Source organism: Cheilinus undulatus, linkage group 11 (assembly GCF_018320785.1).
Source record: "Cheilinus undulatus linkage group 11, ASM1832078v1, whole genome shotgun sequence".
NCBI lineage: Eukaryota > Metazoa > Chordata > Actinopteri > Labriformes > Labridae > Cheilinus > Cheilinus undulatus.
Genome location: NC_054875.1, coordinates 19811757 through 19837096, shown reverse-complemented (window position 1 = coordinate 19837096; position 25340 = coordinate 19811757). Strand labels below are relative to the sequence as shown.

The 25340-nt window shown below is 39.0% G+C and overlaps 1 protein-coding gene across 2 annotated transcripts in view; it reads right to left on the bottom strand.

Moving 5' to 3' along the window:
• The window catches only part of LOC121517734 (N-terminal EF-hand calcium-binding protein 1-like), a 40475-nt gene extending 17038 nt beyond the window's left edge, over positions 1 to 23437 (bottom strand). For both annotated transcript variants that reach the window (XM_041799731.1, XM_041799732.1), the window contains exons 1-5: positions 23177 to 23437; positions 19130 to 19154; positions 3211 to 3319; positions 2847 to 2872; positions 2591 to 2688 (exon numbers count right to left, since the gene is read on the bottom strand). In XM_041799731.1, the coding sequence (XP_041655665.1) occupies positions 2591 to 2688; positions 2847 to 2872; positions 3211 to 3319; positions 19130 to 19154; positions 23177 to 23293 (375 nt within the window). In that variant the 5' untranslated portion in view covers positions 23294 to 23437. The remainder of the gene's footprint in view (positions 1 to 2590; positions 2689 to 2846; positions 2873 to 3210; positions 3320 to 19129; positions 19155 to 23176) is intronic.
• Positions 23438 to 25340: the final 1903 nt, after the last annotated feature.

The following is a 25340-nucleotide window of genomic DNA, read 5'->3' as shown; positions in this document are numbered from 1 at the left end:
ATGAACTATGTATTTCATTGGTTTTGCATCAGGGATCTGTGTTTCTTTTTCCAATTTTGTCTAACAAAATTGATTAAATTAATGAAGTTATGTGCATCTGATGTAATTTGCATCCTTTGTCTTCAAAATCAACTATATAGATATAAAGATTTACGTTTTCATTCAGCGGATGAAAAAATGAACATGTTTATAATTTATTTTCTAAGGAATTCATAATTAATTGCATCTGTAAATATATAAGTAGGACTACATTACAGGTACATTGGTTATACATATAAATGTATGTATATACATTGCTCCCTAAATTTTACTCTTGTCTTCACATTATTTAGAGCTAATTATCAATTTGACATATCTGATTTGCTAGTCTTTTGACATATGAAATCCTCTTTTCCCCCAAAACAAACACACTGGCCATACCTCTGCTCTCAGTCTGCACACAGCTGTCTGCCTCACCCCTTTTTTGGATCGCTGCCTCCTTACTGAGGTTTTGTTACTCCTACAATTCACATTGTTATTCCTCATGAATAAGTTTTTATTATGCGTGAGCACGCACAGGAAGCTTCTTGTGAGTGATGTCAAGAAAAGTTTGTAATGAAAGAACATGCTTTAGACCTTTGTGCGAGGTTTTACAGTAGCAATGTTAAAGGTAAACTTTTTAACAGGGACGTCTGCACATCAATAGATAAATTCAACATTTTTGGATGTAGTACTTCAGTAACGTCTCTGCATGTTGATGAGAGTGCTTGTCTCTGTGTGTATGTATGCAAAACTGGTGCACAGGAGGCCACTTTTAACAGCTTTTCTCCCTCACTGTGTGAAATTCACCATTTAAACAAAAATGTGATCTACTATTTAGTAAATATATCTTATGAATTTAATAAGTGTCGAATGGGTCACAATTTAAAATAAGAAGCAGACATTAGAGATGGACGAAGCTGAACATTTTTACACTTGGAAAGATTCAGCTGGGCTGCATGGCTATGGAGGAAGTTTGGGTTACAGAGCACACAGCCAATGGCAGAGTGTCTATCACAAGTAACACAAAACATGAAAGAGATTTAGCAAAAGAATAGCAGTTTGCTGTAGCAGTTCCAGTTTCCTAATATAGCAGTCTTTGAGGTTAAATCCAACAGTAACAATTAACATGTCATAAATGTCACAACCACATTGAGGCATGTCCCACTACAACTATAAATGTGAAGGGTTTCATTTAACCTAGACAGCTACAAAAAGCTTGGTAAAACTGTCAGCCTGCTGAAAATGCTATTTGGCTGAGTACATCTTCACACAGCTGGGCTCTTGACACAAGCTCTGTTGAGTATTTTGCTAAGCAAAATCAAGCCCTATCTCTTAAACAGGGTTTATTTTTAGAGGTTTTTTCTTATACATTGTGAGTTACAGATAAATGGACAAAGTGAATATATACATACAGATGCATAACATCGCATTTTAGCAGATGCAGATGCTGATACTGCTGTTTTTTATCACTTCTTATGGTGTAAGTCTCCTGGTATGCCAAGATTTTTGTCTTACATCTGACCATGAAAGAAGATCAGAGTTTGTCTAACTGGTTACTTCTTCCACCCTGAAAAGATCTCTTCTTTGATTTAGCAGCTACAGATACCAGCATAAAACTGGTTGACAACAACAGAACAGATACACTGGTGCATCCCTAGGAAAAAAACAAATTTTTAAATAACATCAGTAACTACTTTTCTGCAGCTTGGTGGCCTTTAAGATTAAAATAAGAATCAGCTTAATTGGCCAAGTATAACAAGGAATTTGACTCCAGTCAGCTTTGCTCTAAATGTAATGGAATTGATTATTAAATAGAAAGAATAAATAAATACATCTGAAAAAGTACCAAGAAATTCAGATTTACATATGTGCAAGCTCTTGTAAGGTTTTTATCTAGTATATACAAGTCTGTGTGCATTGACAGCATGATTGCAAGATGTGCAAAGGGCGCAACAATGCTAAATATGCATGATCAGAAGTATAAAATGTGAAAGGATGTGGAAGGATTTACATGAGGTAGACATTAGTGAGTACAAATGTGCATGAGGTGAAGCATTACACGATAGGGAGTTTTCTTAGGTAACATCTGGTTTAGGTTTTGTTATTGTCATATAAATTTCTATAGTTCATACTTCCTGGCTGGCCAACTTATTTTCTGACATGTTTCTCCTCCTACCAAGCTGTGATCGTCTGTCTTGTTAGAGGAGGCTCTTGTCAAACAGAGCTTGTCTTGTAAGGTTTTGTGAGCTCTTGTTGGAAATGAACTGTTAGTGAGGAGAGGCAGTGTTGTTCTTATAGGCAGAGTCAGTCATGCTGTGGCTCTCTCTCCCTCTGTAGCGCCGCCACAGCAGAGTGATCTCAAAGACCTCTCTGAGGGTTTCAGACTGACAGCTGAGGCACAAACAGAAAGACTGTCTGAACACTCGGAGGCATGGAGGATGCTGACAAATGTCCAGAAAGCTTTAAAAGGGGATGATAGTCTAGCTGTGATGCCACATGTCCATGACATCTTGTTATGCAAAATTTAACCATGTGCAGAGATGATAGTTTTATTACTCTTATCCCTCACCTCTTTAGTTTTATCCATGGCCTTCAGTATGGCAACATTCAGCTTTTCCAGAGCAGACAGGACATTGACGTATTCTCCCAGATGTGGAGTGAAGTACGCTGGAGAAGAAGAATTTGTTAAACACTTGTACCATAATAAGTGAAGGACAATAATTATGTACAAAAGTAGCTCCATTACAAAGAATTAGCAGAGTTAAGTGACTAAATGTCCCACTGACAGTGGTGCATGCTTACCCGACAGTATTAAGATTAATTACCTGAGAGTTTGTCTATGTCCAAGTTGCTGAGAGACCATGAAAAAAGGATGAAAAGTGTTATAAAAGAGACAGGGATATTTCTGTAAATGCATCAAAAACAGCGAAGTGTTTTTGTCATTTCGACTGTAAATTGTCCCTCTCTCTGTGTCACAGACAAATGTTTGCATACTTCAAAATGTTATTGGTACTCGACAGCGTGCACACACAGAGTCGAGCAAACTCTGCAGCTAAAAGCTCTCCATGGGATATTGACTTCCTCTTCACTGAAGTGAGGTGCTGACGTCTCGCTGCCAGGCAGCAGGAGAGCAGGAGGGGCTGCAGATGGCAGCAGATTTGGAGGATATTCAAGGAAGGATGAGCTTACTCTGTCTGCTGCCTGTCGATGGAGTAATACAGCTCCTGCATCTGCTCGTCAGTCAGGATACCATCAGTGAAGTATGACTGGAACTCCTCCAAGGACAGCTTCCCATCGTCTGAAAGGGGAAACAAAGCTGTGAAAATCACACCTCACTGAAGCATGGGATGTTTCATCACTTTAATGAAGAGTCATCTATCATTCAAAACAGTCAAACAAGGTGACTATGGCTTCAAAACACAAAATGTATTCTACTGATAAGCTTAGAAGTAATTTCAAGTTCAGATACATAAAATCAAACCTCGCTGTCCCAAAACCTTTCCTGATTTAGCTTAAAACCTCTGCTTGGCACGCAACTTTCTTCTAAAAAGAAATTAAACTTAGACTGTCATTTCTATTTATCAGACTCCATTACTGGAACAAATGATCATTTGTTGGTTAAAAATCCAATTTCTCCTCTCAAGACTAATAATGACCTAATTTCACAGCACTGAGGCTTTATCACACCTTTTTTTTCTTATCCTTATCACTCCTGCTTCAGTTCATTTCCTATGTTACAAACTAGTAAAAATCGTGGCCATACAACTTGCACAAGCACCAAACTAATATCAGTGTGTAGTAATGACACTGTAGGGGAGAAACACAAAACAAAATGTCATGTGAAGGTTAGTAAGCTGATCCTCTGATCAGTAGCTTCAGGGTCTCTGTGCTGTGAGGCATTCAGGGCCCAGAGGAAATAAGAGGATAGAGGGCTAGTTTGAATAGTCAGAGCAGAGCTCAATAGCGGACAAACTTCAGACGATAATGAGAGCTTGTCTCCATCTCGCCAGCTTTGCTCTGTAAGCACTGAAACCTTTTGAGACTCGACTCTGAGATCCCCAGCAGGCAGCGGAGCTCAGACTAAGAGGCATGAGCCAACAGTAAATCATATCATCTGGTAGTGGTGGGTAAGGACTCATCTGACTCTGTGCCAGCTCACACAGGCTCTGGACAGGATGCATTTGCAGCAAAAGCTTTAGAGCCTCATGACACATTTCAAGAACAGATTCTGTTTTCTTGGTTTAAACTATTTGTATTCTGTGTTTACCTCATTAAAGTGGATTAAGCAGAAATAATTTACCATTGTTTTATTGCCATTTTATCAGCAATTAATAAGACAGGCTTTGTAATGGGCTTCAGTAACGTGATTAATGGTGGCCAAAATTTTACAAAAAAAAAACAAAAAAACAAAAAAAACAAATGATTGCTTAAGAGCTTGGGTTTGGTCTGTCCATTCTGGGCTCGACTGTATTACAATAAATCAAGAAGCATTCTAAAGAGAATCTGCTCCTGCTGTAGCTATCAAAGCCTTTAGTATGTATCAAAAACAAAAACACACAAAAAAAATTATTCAGGTAATTAATCACCAAAAATATTAAATAGGGATTCACAAAATTGGATTTTAACCTGAATCCTCTAAGCCGGTATTTCCAAATCCATTTGAGCAGATACCAACATCAATATCTGATTGTGGTTCAGACCTTAAACTTCAGTCCTTAAACACACTTAAAACCCCACCTTAAATTTTAGAGAATTAGGAGAAACAAAAAAGAAATAAATTCAAGCAGGAAGACTATTTCATTTCCACTCATCTTTTACTCATTAATAATCACTTACTCACATGTCTGCCTTTCCCTGCTCTATTTTCCTGCTCTGGTAATCAACTAGTATGGGCGTCTACTCACTTAAATTCTAAGCCAATCCCATTCTGCTATGACCTCTCTCAATTCAATCATCATGCTGCTGTCATATTTTAAAATCTGTTCTATCCTCTTCCACAGTCAGTCTGTTGTTTCAGTGCGACGGCTGCAACCGTCCTCCACCCCAGCCACCTCATCTCCAGCTCCTCATCACTATCCTTTTTCCCTTCATCACTAATTCCAAGTCATTTCATCAGTGTCTGGGTCAAGCTTCTCATAAGTTCATTCCTTAGAAGTCCACTCCTCATCTTATCCTGTCTTCCATCACCACAGCCAGTGTCTAGACTCCATGGGAGAGTATCCCAGCCTCATTCACATTCATAAAGACATCACAATGGAGTCTACCTGCCTAAAGCATTTCACATTTTCAAACATTTCCAAACTTATAAAGTAAACTATTGTTAGACTAATTTTAAGTCTCTCCTAACTGAACTACCTTTTCAATTGCAGGACTAAAATCAGCGGCTTTTCCAAAGCTTTTTTTTGCATTTCAGTGTGGCACATTTTCTTTTGATGCTAATTCAAAATGTGACTTTTTGATATAATTATTTGTAGTTCTCAAAGGACAAAGGGCTTGATATTATTTAGATTTTCTCTACCATCAATAATTTACATTTTATTTCTTAGAAATTAGTGTTGCTCTCTGTAACTAAATTATCCATATTTCAGTTCCTCTAAAAGCTTCAGAGTTGGGTTACTGAAGAAAGCTTAAAAGAAAATGGTTATAAAATTATATAACCTTTTGTTTCACTTCTTCCTACATCATTTTCCTCTTTCAACTTTGTGCTCTTTACTCTGTAAAGCAGTGTGAATTTTCTGTGTATGAATGGTGCTGTATAAATAAACCTGCTTTGCTTTTGGAAAAGTTAAAAACAGAGACTTAACAGAGAGTGGGCTGTTATTGATTTTTGTTGGCTTCACCGCCTTATTTTATTCTAAAGATTTTTGAAATAACTGGAAAAAACACAATATTTATAATGTGCCACTATATTCATTTTTTTATTTTACAAAAGACGTACACAGGACTATAACATATTTTTATGTTATAAAAGACTGGATCCACCCATTCTCCATGCTCCAATCTGCTTTAATCCCTTACTCTTACACAGTGTCGCCATTTTAAGATTTTTTGTATATTTGCTATTTGAACATTTGTTGTGTTCTGGCCTTGTTAAACCTCAGCTGGAAGATAAATTTATTTAAGGAGTCAGATTTTTTAAGTCCCTCCTCAAACTTTGCTGAGAAATTCTTCTTTCCACATGATGTGGGAGTAAACACAATCTGTTGCAACTGTGACTCATTCTCCAGCCTTCTCCATCTGAACTGAAGATTCACACCCAATCAGACACCCGAGAGTACTTCAGATGGTTTAATAGGCAAGTATTTCTCAACGTTAACGCTGCACTGATTGAGTTTCTGGCTACAGACTTATGACTTATGTTTCTTCTTCCTAAAGTCCTGTCAGACCAGACTAATAATTTGAGAAAGTAAAGCTAAAAGTTTAGTAAAGTAAAGGTGGAACCATGCAGTCAGCAGTACAGGACTGTTGTGTTGAGAAGGGAGCAGAGTTGGTAGGTAAAGTTTTAATTTATCGGTTGATCTATGGTCCAACCCTCACACATAATCATAAGTTTTGGGTAATGAGGACAGGAATGAGATCCCAGATCCATGTTGTCATTGAGATTCCTCAGTAGGATGGCTGGGCTCAGCTTTAGAGAATGAGGGAGCTAGAGTCACAGTTCCTTGTCATCAAAAGGAGACAGTTAAGGTGGTTCAGTCATCTGACCAGTCTTCTGATTTTCTGTGAGTTCTAGACCCTGAAATCACTGCAGGGATTCTATGTCTCATCCGTCCAGGGAACACACACGTATCCCCCAGATAGGGCTAGAACACAATGCTGGGGAGATGGATGGATGGATGGATGGATGGATGGATGGATGGATGGATGGAAAAGCTTCATAAAAATAACATTTTTTTAGACTTCACTGTCCAAATCAAACCTCTACCAACCGGATTAGGAAGCCTTTATAACCTGTGTATGTAAATCTATCTATAGTTTAATCCACCCTTAATGCAAATATGGCCAACCTTTTCAGCTTCCATCTTTTCAAATATTAGAAACTAATCCCCTTGTTCCATATGGTCCTCAGATATTAAAAAATGAAGTTGCAGATACAGTAGGTTGCCCCCTGATGTGAATCTGCACATCCTGCAGCAATTGAACCCAAGGCTTATTCACCAACAACTGTCAATACAACACCTCTGCAGGGAAATTTAAAGTGTTGCTCACATGGATGATAAATCAGTACCTCTGTGCAGAAGAGAGGATGCTTACAAGCTGTAATTGTCTCAGTAAATAAAACTGCTACAGTGACCTAAATTAAAATGGCTCCCTGTTCTGAAGCTTGTATCTAGCGAAGAACAATTTTCCTCGAGGGGTTCCTAAAACTGAAAGAGCTTAAACCTAAACAGCAGCAACATTTCATAAAGCCCAGCAGTGCAATAACAGACATAACAAAAGAGCAGTCAGAGACAACACTGAAGGATACTGACAGAGCAGGACAGTAGACTGAGTCTTTAAATGTAAATTATTCCATTAAAGCATTTAGTGTGTGCCAAAATGTGAGGAATAAGTGATGAGATCATTTTTGCTAAATAGTCAGTGAGCCAGCTCAATGACAGCCAGATCTCTGCTTCAGCTCCCTCCAACTAAAGCTGCATCCTGAGAGGACAGGGCTGTAGTCTACACTCCGCACTGCTACAGAAAAAAACGCTGCTTTAATTAAACAGTATGAGAAGAAGAAACTTCATTCTTTTGATGTGTGTGTCCACAGAGATGCAAAAACCCTATTATGTACTTTACATTGTCATGAAAACCTTTATCCAACTAACACCAAGAATAAAAGAATTAGAAATACTTTAAAATGTGGTGAATAAAAGACTTCTGCAGATATATGATTCACTCTGGTACTTCTGTACAGGAAATTGTTTTGAATAAAATTAATCATAGATGGTATTATTCTTCTATTTGTTGTTTTGTTGTTTCTCTGGTCCTTCTTTCCTCATCCCCCAGCTTCTCTCATCCTGCTTCTACCCCACCCCCTACCCCTCTCCAATCTCATCATGACTTCCACAGATGACTGTCAACATGAGTCTGACTCTACTCAAGGTTCCTGCCCGTTAAAGAGAAGGTTTTCCTCACTGCTGTAAAAAGGCTAAATGTTAATAGCACTGAGCTCATAGTGATTAGCATTGGGTCTTTATAATAAAATATTAAAGAGTACTGTCTAGACCTGCTCTCTTTGTGAAGTGTCTTGAGATAACGTTGATTATGAATTGGCACTATACAAAGATTGAGTGATTGTTTTACAGTTTTGAAAATATTTCTTCCAACTTACAAATAAAATATTCTCATTCAGATATTTTATGACAAGTGGTTAAGAGAACAACAAAATGCAGCTTTTCTCAGACCCCAAACATATAAAGAAAACAGGTGCCTGATCATTCCTTGGACACAGAATACTGGTGTTTAAATGAAGAAGGAAGAGAGATCATGAAAGACATGAAAAACTACTGCACAAAGCTGAGCTGCTTGACTTTTAGCACCAAGAGTGACATAACATCACCAAACACCAGTGTGAAGGATTTATAATTTTCTACTATGTTTTAGCATGACATTTTCATTGCTCTGTTAGCTTTGTTTTAATTCTATTTATCTTTACTTGTTTATTTATTGGGTTTTCTTTTTATGGCTTTTATGTTTTACTGCTTTATCTGTATTTAGCACTATCTCTTTTTGTTGTCTTTGTATCTTTGTTCCATATGTTTTTGGTTTGATTTGTTCTATCCATTTTAACCAGTGCTTTACATCAGGATACAGTACCACCAAATCTATGGCATAGAAGTTTTTTTCTGGCGTACCTGATCTTCTCACCAGTTGCAGGTATGCGCTCCTGTCTTCTCCTCAGCCTAAAGCTTTTAATTGATTTGTCTAAATAGTCTCTGTACAAGTAAATAACATTTAATAACAATAATGTCATTGAAAATGAACGGCCAGACTGTTGATCATGGTCAGTATTTTTGCTCAAAGAACATCTGGCTCATTGGCAGAGACTTAAAGCCTGGATGTACGGTGGCAAAGTCAGTTCACAAACACAGCAGGGACTCAGGGTGTCAGTGAGTTGAGGGGCCGTTTAATCTCTACAGCAGGTGCTCACATTTTTTTCAAAGCATAAGACATTTTAGCATTATTTATTGTAATTTTTTTAAAAATATATCATTTTGTTGTAGTTTTTCCTGTCTCACATTTTAATTTATAACCCTGTAATATTCTCTCCTTATTTGCTTTATCTCTATTTTTTATTTTCTTAAATCATTTGATCCTCCTTCATCAATTAATTTTGCTGTTCTGTGATACTAACGTTCTCTTGATGTATTTGGGGTGTTGTTTTTTACAATATTATGGTTATTTATGTTTTGTATGTTATGTTTGTTCAGTGGTGTTTTTGTATTTATTGGCTAAGTTATTTTGTGTCTAGTTTTTGTGCTTCCATCTCTCTAGTCCTGTTTTAAAAGTGCTATACATTACCAAGGATTAACAGTAGAAGGAAGAGGAGCATTTTAGTAGATGCAGTACATTAAAAAATGATTTTTGACTATCAAAAGTATTATAACCAATTTAACTGATGTACAAAAACATTCCAACCTTTAATAACAAACTAGAAAAGCACTTGTAGAGCACAGACCTCTGCCATTAGCCCTATCTCCCAATAGTAAAGGATCCTTTAAAAAATTCCTGGATCCAGACAGTGATCTGAATCACTCCCAAAATCTAATCAGTTCTTCCTTATACCATTTGTGTCATTTCCTGAAAATTTCATCAAAATCTGTCCAGAACTTTTCAAGTTATGTTTCTAACAAACTAACTAACTAACAAACTCTGCTGATCACATAACCTCCTTGGCAGAGGTAATAAATAAAATCAATGGGATTTATCTAGCTCATTGTGCACTGAAATGAAAACCACAAAGGAATGAGGTTTCGCAAAGGTTCAGTCAGTGGGTGGCAGCATGTTTCTCTAATGATGTTTTGTGGTCAGAAAGTATAACCACAAAAGAAGAGCATTTGCACTAAAATGTGGCACCTGTGCACTTTCCCAACCTTCCCTGACCTTGTTTAAAGCCATAGCTTGGTTTTTTTACTCATTGTAGATTGAAAACAAGGGAATATGAGTGAAACACATCATTAAACATTTGTTTAAGCTGTTATAAGATGAATCACTGCAGTGCTGGGCTCAAGACACAGCAACCACACTCGCTGTATGTTGCTGTTATTACAGGCCTTAAACGTGGAGAGGAGAGAACAGACATTACATGTTGACTATGCTTAATTACAACGGCATAAGTGGGTGATATCTGGTAAGTTATTCAGCTGCTCGTAACTCTAGTGCTAAACATACTGATGACTCTGACTGAACTGTTGTCTTTCACATATAACTCTGCAAGGCCAAAAGTTGCATCAGTTATGCCTCGTGTGCACCACAACACAACGCATGCATGCAAACCAGGGATGACAGTGCTGCAAAAATCCATTCTGTGGCAGAAATTCTACCAGTGACGGTACTGATACTGGTTTACTGTATACCACTACTGAGCCATGGTGACTGTGACTCAGCTGGTAGAATCTGTTGCCTTGTAATCACAAAGTCATAGGTTTGATCCCCAGGGACCACAGTTGTCTGTTTATGTGTCCTTAGTGTCTGATACTCCATGAATGGATAGATGTGACCTGCAATGTAAAATCGCAAGTCCATTTACAGTTGAAACCAGAAGTTTACATACACTATATATTTTTCTCACTGTCTAACATTAAATCAGATTAAACTTTTCCTGTTTTTGGTCAGTTAGGATTACTAAAATTATTTCTATTTGCTAAATGGCAGAATAATGAGAGAGATCATTTTTTAGACAATTTTTTATTATTTTCTTGAGAGTCAGAAGTTTACATACACTAAGATTACTATGCCTTTAAACAATCTGGGAAAGCCCAGATGATGATGTCATGTCTTTGGAAGCCTCTGATAGGTTTATTGACAACATTTGAGTTAATCAGAGGCACACCTGTGGATGTATTTTAAGGCACACCTGAAACACACTGCTTCTTTGTATAATATCATGGGAAAATCAAAAGAAATCAGCCAAGATATCAGGAAGAGAATTGTGGACCTGCACAAGTCTGGTTCATCCTTGGGTGCAATTTCCAGATGCCTGAAGCTGCCACGTTCATCTGTTCAAACAATTATATGCAAGTATAAACACCATGGGAATGTCCAGCCATCATACCGCTCAGGAAGGAGACGGGTTCTATGTCCCAGAGATGAACGTGCTTTGGTCCGAAAAGTGCATCTCAACCCAAGAACAAAAGCAAAAGACCTTGTGAAGATGCTGGCTGAAGCTGGTAAGAGTGTGTCATTATCAACAATCAAATGAGTCCTGTACCGACATGGGCTAAAAGGCCACTCTCCCAGGAAGAAGCCATTACTCCAAAAGAAACATAAAAAAGCCAGATTACCATTTGCAAATGCACACAGGGACAAAGACCTTAATTTTTGGAGACATGTTCTGTGGTCTGACGAAACTAAAATTGAACTCTTTGGCCATAATGACCATCGTTACATTTGGAGAAAAAAGGGGGAAGCTTGCAAGCCTGAGAACACCATCCCAACTGTGAAACAGGGGGGTGGCAGCATCATGTTGTGGGGTTGTTTTGCTGCAGGAGGGACTGGTGAACTTCATAAAATGAATGGCATCATGAGAAAAGAACATTATGTGAAAATACTGACGCAACATCTCAAGACATCAGCCAGGAAGTTAAAGCTTGGGCGCAAATGGGTTTTCCAAATGGACAATGACTCTAAGCATACTGCCAAACAGGTTACAAAGTGGCTTAAGGATAACAAAGTCAATGTTTTGGAGTGGCCAGCACAAAGCCCTGATCTCAATCCCGTTGAAAATTTATGGGCAGAGCTGAAAAGGCATGTGTGAGCAAGGCGGCCTACAAACTTGGCTCAGTTACACCAGTTCTGCCAGAGGAATGGGCCAAAATTCCTGCAAACTATTGTGAGAAGCTTGTGGAAGCATATCCAAAACATCTGACCCAAGTCATACAGTTTAAAGGCAATACTACCAAATACTAATGAAATGTATGTAAACTTCTGACTCTCAAGAAAATAATAAAAAATTGTCTAAAAAATGATCTCTCTCATTATTCTGCCATTTAGCAAATAGAAATAATTTTGGTAATCCTAACTGACCAAAAACAGGAAAAGTTTAATCTGATTTAATGTTAGACGGTGAGAAAAAAAAGTTTATGTGCCTTTTTATATAGTGTATGTAAACTTCTGGTTTCAACTGTACCTTATTACATAAACCCAATTTAAGTCAATTAAGTACATTATATGTGCTATATTTCCTCAAATTCGAGTTTTCACGATCATTTATCTCAGTTTATTCAACATAGAATTACTTAATTCAATTGGTTGGAAATTTGTCATTTTATTGAAACGAGGGGTGCACCGATCGATCGGCCAAGATCGGTATCGGCGCTGATTTCCTTAATTTTAGGAGATCGCTGATCGGCCGATCCTTGTAAATAAGATCGGTGGATAAGATCGGTTTCATATGCCTCTACCTACTAAAATGTGAAAGATGAAAGACTAAAGGAACTGATATAATTCAGTAGTTTGGACAGCAATGCTTTAAACTTTTCATTTATATTTGAGAGAACTACCTCATGTGCAGTTAAAACAACAAGTTTGTATTGTTTCACGGGTATTGTTCAATGTTATTCAATAAAATAAGATTGGAACATTGAAGGTGTATGCCGTCAGTTATAAAAAAATCGGTATCGGCAAAAATCGGAATCGGCAGATCAGGCTTTTTAAAGATTGGTGATCGGTGATCAGCCAGAAAATTGCAATCGGTGCACCCCTAATTGAAACACACACAACCTTAAACACACATTTTGACAAGGAGTGATAGCTGTTTTTCAAGACTAAATTGAGACAACACTATAAATAGTAAAAAATATTTGTCACCAAAATAATAAAGATATCTTGATTTATAATGCCCTAATGGATTACAGCAGCAAATAGCAGCACGATGCTCCAGGGGTCAGTCCAGTGGCAGCCAGAGCTGACTCGGGACACCTGAAATCTGATTGGCCTCCTGAAAATAATTGGCCATTTGCCTTGTCAGCCATCAACTAGCCATTTCAGCATATCAATCATTAAGCATATCTTAACCAACATTAGATTGGTTTTACTAGCTTTAATATCAAGGTGAGATATGTAAAAGTGGCCCCACCATCCCTATATATTTCTGTATGTGGGCCCTAATGGAAAAAGTTTGGACACCCCTGATTTAAAGGTTTTAGTGTACAATCAGTTTGGCTTTTCCTGACACTCAGCACACTTTTCTCCTTACATTGTGCGTAAGTCACTGTGTACACACATTACTCATATTAGATTCATAATTTTAAATTGATGCAGCTGTCTTCTGCTTTCAGTTTTTTTAATCCTCATTACAATAGCACAGAAACAAAGAAGTGTAGTGTGTTGGTAGCCAGCCCTCATTATGTGTTAAATCTGCTGTGTTCGAGGCCGATCATGGCAGCCCACTCAGAGCTGATTGGTAGGAGGCACTTCCCCTCTTGGGTGTACGACTCAGAATACGACGGGCAAGCACAGCTCAGCTGCATGTTGAAGATAACTACCACAAACAAGCGACAGAGTTTTCCTCTCTCACTTTATCTATCCTCTTTCTACAGAGAGTGAAAAATAAAAGGCTGGTGTGAGTGCTAGCAGGCGGCAGGTGAAACAGACTATTAGATGCAGATAACACAAAATAAAACTAATATACATATAAAGACTTAACTGGAAGAGAGTCAGCATCCAAATGCCACAGCCCTGCCATCTCTTTAGACACTTTGTTTCCAGCTAATTTAACCATCCGACACACAAGTTGAAATAATAAAAACCACCCACCCTTCCTTCTACCTCCGACCGTTTCTTCATAACAGTCAGAAAGAAGGAAAAAGCATGCTCCAAGGGCTTTTTCATTATTCACAAACTAAAGTGTTTTTTCTTTTTTGTTCCTAAATATCTCCACAGCGCTGCAAGGCACCCCAGACAACCCCTGCTCATGGCTGCACATGTTGCATCATTAATCCTGCTCTTACGTAACACATCCACCATCCTCCTGAGGAATCTGATCAGAGTTTGCAGATAGACTACATGCATTTATCATCTGCCTCTTTTGCATTTTGCAGCCCATTAAATGGAGATGCAGATCATGAATAAAAAATTAACAGCAAAAACATTTCTCCTGTTTGTCAGCACTCCTTTTTATGCAAAGTATATTCATTTGTTTTCTCCCAGGAGATATTAAGGAGGGGAAATCCTTTGAAGTAAAATGAGGATTTAGATTGAATCACATTAATAAAATGTAACAGTTTGCAGAGGTATTAAATTCAAATTTGTCTCAAGTGAAATATTAATATTTAGAAGGCAAATACTTTTGATTAATGTAGGTGTCATTTTTAGGACCCGAGCACTGACTTCAGAGCACGGACTCTGTCTGTAGGTGTTCTTATTATTTTTCTCTCAAAACAGTTGCTTAGGGTGGCTTAGCGTGCTCAAAAACTCTCCAAACTTTGCAGATATATTAGTCCTGATGAAAAATTACATATTTTGATGGTTTTGTGTCAGTGTGTCAAAACTAACCCCACAGTGGCTAAAAACCCCCTTTTTGGGCAGCAAAGTTTGGGCTACATGCATTAAAATTGGTACACATATGTATCATGTCCAGACAAACAAAAAAACTGATTTACTGTCTTTTAAAAATATGTACCTAAAGTGAGATTAATGGTAAAAATCTGACGTTTATTGGACAGTCTACAGGTCTCACATTTTACATATACTCCACCTAGGGATTTTATCTGATTGACCCCAGATTTTTCTGTACGATTTTAGATGAGATGGAGATCTTAAGTTGTGCAAAATGTCCCATTTCACCATAGGACTGGGTCAAAATCTGGCCCCAAAGATTGAACCATGATTTTTTTCCCTCCAAAATCTATTCAAACAATCAGCCCCCGTGCCTTATGATTTTATTTTATTTTTTATTTTTGGCTGACTGCTGAGGTCAGCCCTACAGATGGCTCTGTCCATGTACTGACTGACTGAGTAAGTAACTGACTGAGTGAGTGATTCTTCTTACAGAGCTGGGTTTGCTTGGACTGAATGCTGGCAGTAATGGCTGCCTCCACTGTGTTAACTACAGCCATACATACAGAGTTGCACTATGGGCGGGGTTTATTTGTGCTCAAAGCCCTCTAATGGCTGCCTTCACAGCTATAAATACTCAGATATAGTTTTAGCCTCTGTTTAACCAGAACTGGGCCCTATTTCTGTATGACAAAGAATAAAAACAACCATATAAGCTTTTCATGTTGGAAAAGATGTTTTCACTCCTCTGCTGACCTGCTTTGGCATGACTATGTGATAGATGAGGGGGAAAGGGTAACTTCTTGTGTGAATGCTTGTTTGCGCTGGCTGCCCGTGTAGCGATCAGCTCTGAATTAGTCACTACAGCACTTTAGTCAAAACTGGACATTTCTTGATTAAAACAAGTGAAGACAGCAGCACTAAAAGCTTTCTGTGACAGAAAGGTTGGGATTTTGAAGCAGCGATTTTGTCTGAACCAGACATCTCTCATCCAAACAAGCGCGGAGAGCAACACTGAAAGCTTTCTGTGACAGAAAAAAATGTTCTTGCTCTACTCCCGGCCCTTTTCAGCATGGCGTTCCATCATTGCAGTGGGCTTGTCCAGTATTGCCCACCGTTAGCTGTTAGTTTGGATGTCACAGTAGGACCGCTGCAGTTTTCTCCGAACTGGACTGCTGTCCTTGTTAAAACCAGAGCAGAGAGCCACACCGACAGCTTGTCTTGTGCAGAGGAGAGGTTTTTGACCATTTCTTGTAGTGTTGTCTTCCCTTCGCGCACTTGTAACAAAGAAAACAGAGAGCGTCTTTTCCCCTCTGTTCTCTAACTGCAGCTGAGACGACGTGTGTGTGTGTGTGTGTCTGTGTTTAACCAATCAGATGCGGTAGAAGAAAAGCAGGAGGAGAGGGGGAAGGATGCTGCTCTGGGCTTTATTACACACAGAAGGAGATAGAGAGAGAGAGAGAGAGAGAGAGAGGGCAACATGTAGCTTTTAATATTTCAGTAACCACTTACTATACCTTTGGCTAAAAATAATAAACTACTAACAACCATGACAAAATCACTCTGCCAGAACACACATTTCAGTCAGGCATTTCAACAGGCATCCCAGATAGTTGCAGTCAGCCATATACTAGGTTTTAACCTAGTCTTGTTTTTGCATATGGATCACCATGAGACCTGCAAGAAGAAAAACTCTTGGACCCATACCAAGTTCCCAACAGGAAGTCCACCAGCTTCAGCTCAATTTCAAAATAAGGCATTTTTGATGGTGCCAAATGACTGGCGTGTTGTAACTTTTGTATACATTGTTCTGTGTTCTTCTAGTCATTAGTGTATTCCTCATACTGTGCTGAAACTATCAAGCTCAGAACTGAACTGAAGTCCTTGATTTTTTTCCACAATGCTGACATGTTTCGTTAATAGACACCTCACTCACAAGCAAATGATAGCAAGCTCTTGATATCTCATCAGTTTCACAGGAAGTTGGCATTAATTTCATATGCAATATCTGATTTCATTCAAATTTCACATATATGATAAAGGTCTGATACTCTGCACATTCAAAGATTAACTTCATGGTTTTGTTGTAGGGCACCTACTGTACCAAGCCAGTAACACCTCCAACATAAAATGTCTAACTGTCTTCGAATTATATATAATCAATATCAGCCCTGCCCAGATCACATCTACATGTTAGCACCTTGCTTTATCATACCACCACCTAGTGTTGACAGCCAGTACTACCTCATATACAAAGTGCAACATGCACATTATTTTTTAATTTAATGACAGTCCTGTGAGGATCCGCTTATCTCCCTGCTGTGCTGCAGCATACTGCAAGGGTTACCAACACCCAGTGGTGGCATCACACCATCCCAACATGCACCGGGGTTTGCGGAGACTTTAGAGCTGCTTGCAGCCCTATTTTATCAATGAAACCGGCATGGTAGGGCCAATTTGCACAAAAGGAGCTGTCAGTACCAAACAAACACAACCACTAAAGGTAAATAATAATAATAATAATAATAATAATAATAATAATAATAATAACTTTATTTATATAGCACTTTTAAAAGCAAGGTTTTACAAAGTGCCTTCACACTCAGAAAAACAAAGCAGCAGGACAACAAAACACAACAACAAAGTCAAAAGAACACTCAAGGGGAGAGAACCTAAACAAGATCAAAACCAAACTATAGGTCCAGCCCAAACAACAATATTACTGAGACATTAGAAATACAAACCCAATGGAAGTCATGAGAGCTTTGATATGTTTCACATGACTACACCTGAGCTGAGACATCCTGGGACATCATTAAAACAAGACATCATAAGAACCCATGGGTACCCGGCCAACACAGGAACCCAACCACAGAACCTGAGACCAAGGGGACTGAAGTTTTAAAAGGCAAGTAAAAGAGAAGCAATAAGAACTAAAACATTAAGAGAAATAAAATTGTAAAGGAAGAATAAGTGTAAAAGAATATGTCCGTGGAATGAAAACACTAAAATGATACAAGCATCAAAGGTAAAAGCTAAAACCAGTAAGAACTGCCTAAATTAAAAACTCAAGATCATTAATATAGAAACTCAAAACAGTAAGAGGAGTAAGAGATATTAAAACATGAATAAGAAGAGTATAAGGTACTAAATAAGCTAAAAATCAGAAGTAGTAAAGAATTAACAGTAACAATAATAACAGTAAAACAGCAAAAATAAGTGTAATGTAACAAAAGTGGAGATAAAGGGTAAAATGATGATTGAAGGAATAGGAATGAGTAAGAAGACAACATCACATAAAAGCAAGTCTATAAAAATGAGTTTTAAGAAGTGATTTAAAAGCAGTGACTGTTTCTGTACGGCTTATTTCCCCGGGGAGGTCGTTCCAAGGTCGAGGGGCCCTGATGGAGAAGGCCCTGTCACCTTTACTTACAAGTCTCGACTTTGGGATGACCAGGAGGCCCCGACCCAAGGATCTCAGGGTACGGGCTGGCTCATAAGGGGTTAGAAGTTCTGTGACATAAACTGGTGCCAGACCCTTTAGTGCTTTAAAAGTAATGAGTAAAATCTTAAAATCAATTCTAAAACTAACTGGAAGCCAATGTAGAGACGCTAAAATGGGGGTGATGTGATGTCGTCTGTTAAAACCGGTTAGAAGCCTAGCTGCTGCATTCTGGACAAGTTGGAGGCGGGAGAGAGATTTTTGGTTAATACCAGAGAGAAGTGAGTTGCAGTAATCTAGATGGGAGAAAATGAGGGCGTGGATGACTTTTTCCATGTCTTACTGGGAAAGGATGGGTTTTAATTTGGAGATGCTGCTTAAGTGAAAGGGCAAGACTGTGTGATTTTATTGATATGAGCTACAAAGGTGAGGTTAGAATCAAACTGAACTCCGAGATTTCTGGCTGTTGATTTGATATTTGATGAAAATGAACCAAGGCTGTTATTGATTATGTTTGAGGAATTTTGTAAATTGAACAAGATTATTTCAGATTTGCAGGTGTTTAGTTGAAGAAAGTTCTGGGCCATCCAACAGTTAATAACAAACAGGCAGTCTTTTATAGCAGCTAGGCTTCTAGGATCCTCAGGTCTCAGGGGCAGGTATATCTGTGTGTCGTCTGCGTAGCAGTAAAGGGAGACACCTGCTCCTAACCTCTCTTGTTTATATCCTTTCTACCTGAATCTGTCACAAATGACAGTAAATCAAAAAGCTTAGTTCCACCAGGGTCACATAAATTTCCTCAGTGCCACAACAAGCTGTCTGTCCGAACACATCCATCAAAGCTGTGCCTTTTTTTTACACTGGTGTATCCTAATTTTGTGTGCAACAGCTCCTTCAACGAGCTTTTTAATTGAGTTTTAATTTGCCATATCATCTAATTAGCTGCATATTTTGCTTACTCACCATTTTTATCTGCCCGGTGGAAAATCTGCAAGAGAAGAGAAGAACATGTTGAAGGTATTATGTATAGGAATGACAAGCAATGGCTGGGAAATATTTCCATCTTTATAGGGAAGCCTTTCACGTGTAACAGTTTTAAACTGTAGCTCTAATCTGTCAGAAAAGGCTACTGAAATCAAGATTTTTTGCTTAAGTAGAGATTCAAGTCAGCTGAAAATTTTGAGGTGTTCTGTTCTTAGAAGAACAATTTTTCAGCATATCCTGCTTTCTGTGTGCACATTAGGACAGTGAGGAGGAGCTGTAATTTCTGCATTTCAATAACAAAAGAGCCACAAGACATCTCAGGAAAGGAAATGCTGACATTTCTGTGGATCCCCAAGGAGCGTTGAAATGACAGTTTTTATGTTTCTAGTCCTCGTGAGCACGAAATGATGCAGCTGCTCTTACATATTTCTTAGTTTTTGCCTATCCTGCAACCAGAAGATGACAATCCTTTCTTTTCATGAATATTGCCTCTAACACAATCATTACATTGGAATTAGCATCCTCCATTTCATCATAGTGTAACAGTGAAGGTGTGAGAAGTCAGATCCGCTCGTAGGTGGGAGGTGTTGTGTGTGAGATCAGAGTGACACCTTTTCTCGCTGTTCAGTCAGCCTGTGAGGACCAAAACAGTCCTGTGTCTTCTTGATTAAGAGGATCATCAGAGTGAAGCGCCGCTCTCACATCACAGCTGTCACCGTCAGAGCACAGCAGAGTGTGGATGCCTGGATGCACTCCGGTCACATCCCATTTTTTAACGGCATCTGTCCATCCTCCATTAGTGACACGTTCACTGAGCCACACACTAATCTATACTACAAAGAATAGTCCTGAACATCCGACAGATGTATAAAGGTTGCACTAAACAGGACTGTGCCTGTTTTTCTGCATCTACCACTAACATTTTAACCCTTACTTTACTATAGTTATTTGACTTGATTCACTCTTTCATTTATTAGAAAGTTACACAAGCTTTTCAGGATGATGTAGTTTAAGGGCTGCTTGTTTTGAAAGTCTGCACTACAATCTATAATGTAGCATTTCCAAAATGTTACGTATCTTGAGCTTGTTTGAAGACAGAGCTAAAAGAGCTTGACGATGAAATAAAGTGAACCAAAGGCTGACAGGAACTGTGGAAACTTCAGAATAAAACTCAAGGCAGCTGAATACTTACTAATCAGTACTGTATGGTTAACCATTTGACATATATTTTTAAAGAAGGCCTATTGCATTTTTTTATTTTGATTTTTTTACTAGCTTTTAAAACTAAGCTCACTCTCTTAAGACTTGAGGCTCTTTAGTGTGGGGCCCCTAAATCTGACCTCCCTCCAGTGATGCATGTCCACAGAATTCTTTCTCTTGTGGATGTGTGTGGATCATGTTCACTAACAAGGTGTGAACATTTATTTCCCCCTCAGTGATTGATAAATATATTGTCTTCTTGTTCTCCTTCTCCTATAAGAAAGAGAAATAGAGATATCTCAAATGGAAAAAGGAGACTGAGAAACCTTTATTGCTTGCTAGTTTCCTTGCTTTCTTCTTCTCCCTCGTCTAGCTTCTGTTGCTCCCTTCTTTCTCTATCTGCATCTCCCTTGTCCCTGTTCCCGATATTTTTCTGCACCTCCAACCACACCCCAACACAGCCACAGCAAGTAGCTGTTTAACGAGAGCCTGAGACATGAGAGTTTCCAAATTGTAGCTCAGTGCCATGTTTATGAGCTAGTTTTGAAAGTAAATAAATAATTCCATCCATCCATCCATCCATTTTCTATACCCCTTATTCCAATCTGGGGGGGGGGGGCTGGAGCCTATCCCAGCTGTCATTGGGCGAGAGGCAGGGTACACCCTGGATTGGCCACCAGTCAATCACAGGGCTGGAAATAAATAATTAATAGTTACTATTGAAAAATGAAATTAGATGTTTAATTTATAATAAAGTGATCCAAAATTAAGGTAAAAATATTTTGTAATCCTTCAGAAAAGCTTTCTAACCCACCCCTGGGTATGAAGTCTAATTCTAAACTATGTGAATTTATTTTTCTCAAATCTGCAGTGTAGTCTCTTCTGATTCATTAACGAGTTTAAGCTCAAAACTTATGGCAAAGTCTGTGATGTTATTACTGTCCATAAATGTCTGTTTGATCTAAATGTTACATTAAGTAATGAATTGCATGCAAAAAAAAATGCTGCAATGGCCCTTTAACATTTCTGCACTGACATTTTCCTTGATGATTTCTAGATGCAGGTGATGACAGAAAACCTGGAGGCTGTTCCATGACACATACTTCCCTAATGAGTGGAAACGATGATTTAAGCATCACCCTAATAAAAGCCGCAGAGGAAGCCAACAGAAAGCTGCACAGTAAAATCTAGGAAACTAATTGAGAGCCATAAAAATCAGCTGAGGAGAAATCTGAGGAGGAGATTTAGTGCCTCCTTATCCTCCTTTGTGCTGTTAAGTGGGAGGTTGGGGGGAGTCAATGGAGCTGTTGTCATCCTACACAGTGAATGGAGATCTTAGGAAAAGCAGCATTAGCTACATTGATGAAGCTCGGTTGTAATTTTCTTCTTAGCCAGTCCCTGGGGTCTGTTAATATTTCACACTGAGAGCTGCTGAACACAATAAAACTACAGCAGGAGGACAAGCTGACACTGTCTGAACATCTACTTCAACCTGGCTGTGTATGAAATGTTTCCCTTCAGCTTGTGAAGTATCTCAAAAAGAGCAGCATAACACTTTCCAGGCATGTGAAGGCTAAGAGCTTTTTCACAACTGAGAGGCTGTTAGATTGAATACAGTGAGTGCTTCGACTAGTCTAATGATAGAAGAAAAAGCCTTTTCTTAGAGACAGAAATAAAAAATAAGCTTCTTCAAGATAAATGAAGTGTCAGTTAAAAGGGGAAAAGAATAAATGAGGCTCTGTTTTAAGGGAAATAGTGAAGATTAGAGAGAGAGACAGCATGATTTAACTGTTACAGAGGACAATCAGTGCAACAGTGACAGTAAAGTTGCCTTGCACTCTTAATTCCTGCAGCTGTAACACAATAGCTGAGCATTTACTCGGCCATTGTACTACATCAAGTGAGGAAATGGGACCATATTGGAGGTAATGCAGTCTTAGGCTGGAGCGCAAGGGTGATAAATGCATTTGACTTGCTGCAGTCTTATGTTCCCGTCTTGTCGGTAAACTGAAGAAACAGCATAATTGTATTTACAGCCAGCTGTCAGGAAGTGAAAGTCTGGGAAATGATGCAGCCTGTATTTTATGATGTAAACCAGAGGCAAAACAGCTAGGCTCCTGACAGAACACAGCATGTTTTAGTCATAATACTGCATGTACATCATAGTACAGCCATCTTTTTATGGGGAGATTGCTGTTTTTTTATTTTTTGGTTAATTTTTCAGCAAAAGAGGAAGAAAAAGGCTGCTAGCTTAGAGGTACCTCCTATGCATGTGAATCCAATCCTGTATCAACTGTGCAAGCAATACCCTGATGAAATTATTAAAAATGTAGGATTATCTATCTTCATGTTTGGAGATGTGTGAAAGGAAGGCTGCTCTTTAAAAATGTAGCTACAAGTCATGATTTATAAGAATACTATGCATTTTTAATATATTCTAGTACAGCACAACCAGTGTCATAAGTGGGGAAGGAAAAAAAAACTAATTTGCACAACCTGATAGCAATTTTGTAAAGGTGAAAGGTGAAATGAAAGCAAACATGTGACCGTGCTGAGGCATCTCCTTTGTTATTCACGCATTCATGGGCATGCCCTCACCTTTCTTACATAATAGAGCTCCTTCACATCAAGCACATGTGAATAAGTCCACTGGCTCAGTGTAAAGCCATTCATAAAGAGGATGATGGAGCACAAGGGGCTACTCAGATCGTGCCATTGTAAGAGAGGTGAATGTCTAATTATAGATCTGATTTTTTATTTAACAAGAAGAGGTGTCATGCTTAAAAATGGACCCTATCAAAAAGAACATAATGTGTGCATACTTACATCCTGAACCAGAGAAAAGCCTTGGTTCTTGTTATGGTCCAGCTCCTGCTGTTTTCTCAGGTGTTCGTGTTTGGCAGATTGAAGACACATGGTTATCATCTCTGTGCAGGCCAACATCTTGCCACTGTCGATGCGATTTTCACCCTTTTTCAAAATCAAATGTCCTGTCCCTGTGTGTTACTCTGGGAGCGGTTGTCCTTGTCAGGGTGGATGATGATGATGATGATGTCGTTCCTGTGTTCCAGTCAGGATGATGATAGACTCAGCCTGCTGCCCTCTGCCTGCCGCTGCTGCTGCACGCTGCCTGCACGTCGACGACAGCGGGGATAACTCCGCCTCTACACGAGCACAGGCTGCACGAGCGATTCATAAAAGCCCGGGGAATGCACCATCTGCTGGTCAGGGCACGCACACACACATCTACATAGAGATACACGCTGACAGAAGGATGAGCAGCTAATTAGCGGCCGGGCTGACGGACGGACAGAGGGTTGAACAGACAGGATGAATAAAGAAGAGATGAACAAGAACAGCTTGTAAAGCCAAAGGCGGTATTTATGTGCACATAATATTTGAAGACCAGGATGCTATCTGTGATTTAACTGCAGTTTTAACCATACACCCCTAACACAGCCTGGGTATAAACTAACGTGTATTATAAAGTCTACTGTAGCCCTAAAGTCAGTCTGTAAGCACTCTGGTAAAATCCTGATAGTAGAGCTCATTGCACGTGAAAGTAAACTTTCCTTTTTGGCCCTTATGAGAATGATCATTGTCTATGCCAATTCTGGCTACTCCTTTTTACCCCTTTATGATACTTTGCTGGGATCTCCCCAACAGGCCCCCCGCTCAGCCTTAAAAGCATGAACATAGGCTATATGTTTGTGCAGGAAATGGTCACTGTAGAGTCACTTCCTGGACGAGCCCAACTGATAGTGCTCATACATACACTGCGCACCAAAAATTATTTAACCAAAATATTTACTTGTACAACGGCTATCACTTAGCTAGGACAGGTACTATCGAGTGTTGGGTCGTTGATGACCGAGACAGTTCTTTTACGTTTAAAGTGAACGATAAGATCTGGATCCTGTTTGAAATGTCTGAATTATTATTTTATATTTTGGGGGCTTTTAGCCTTTGATAGGATAGCTGCAGAGAAACACGAAATGAGGGGAGAGAGAATGCACTGACACCTGGGAATTGATACCACAACCAGTGCATTGAGGACTATAGCCTCTGCTTATTGTTACCTGCTCTACCAGCAACACCAGTGACCTACTATTATTGATGTGTGTGTCTGTGTGTTATGTGATTAATGGAAAATGAACTTGAGTTCATAGCATCACAGGCCAAACCTACCCATTCATACCTTATCACTCCCCATTCACACACTGGAATTGGCCATCAGTATAAGCTATTCCCATTCATACGCATCCATACCCATTTACACACCACCAACGATGCAGTGGGAGCAAATTAAGGGCCAATCCCATTTGTACCCCTAACTCTTCCCCTTAGCCCTCCCCCTTCAGCTACCTCTTCCGGGCAGGGGCAAAAACCTTCCCATAAGAAATGAGATGCCACTTGATTGCATCATCACACATTACTGATAAACAGTGCGCCATTGGAAGTGACAATAAAGCTTCGACCATCTCATTTATACTGTGGATCTCCATGTTGATCTTCTCTGTATACATACAGTCAAAAGCCCTCGTTACCTGTACTGAAAATACAATAAACTCCCATCCTATTAGCTAAATACTGAATACATTACATGAATACTTTAATACCCCCCTCCCTGTAGTTTGTTTGATCCAAAAGTTGCTGCAGAAGCTCTCAGCAGCAGATGCAAGAACTGTCAGAGACACAAATGACCGGTACCAGTGTGTGGGGGTGTTTAAAGAAGACACTGTAAGGCATTAAGTTTTGCTTTTAAACTTGTTAATATGATTTATAATGAGTTAGACAACATTATGCTCCTGCTAAAGACATTTATCATCCATAATTAAGTTGGTTTAGCACTCTGGCTTGCTAGTTGGTATCTTAAAATGTAGCTTCCAGATGAATACCAAAAAAGTGAGTTAAGTGCTGAATTAATCCTAATGCAGAGCGGGAAAGACTACAGGACTGTTGCTCTCAATTAACAGGGTAAAGTCTAGTT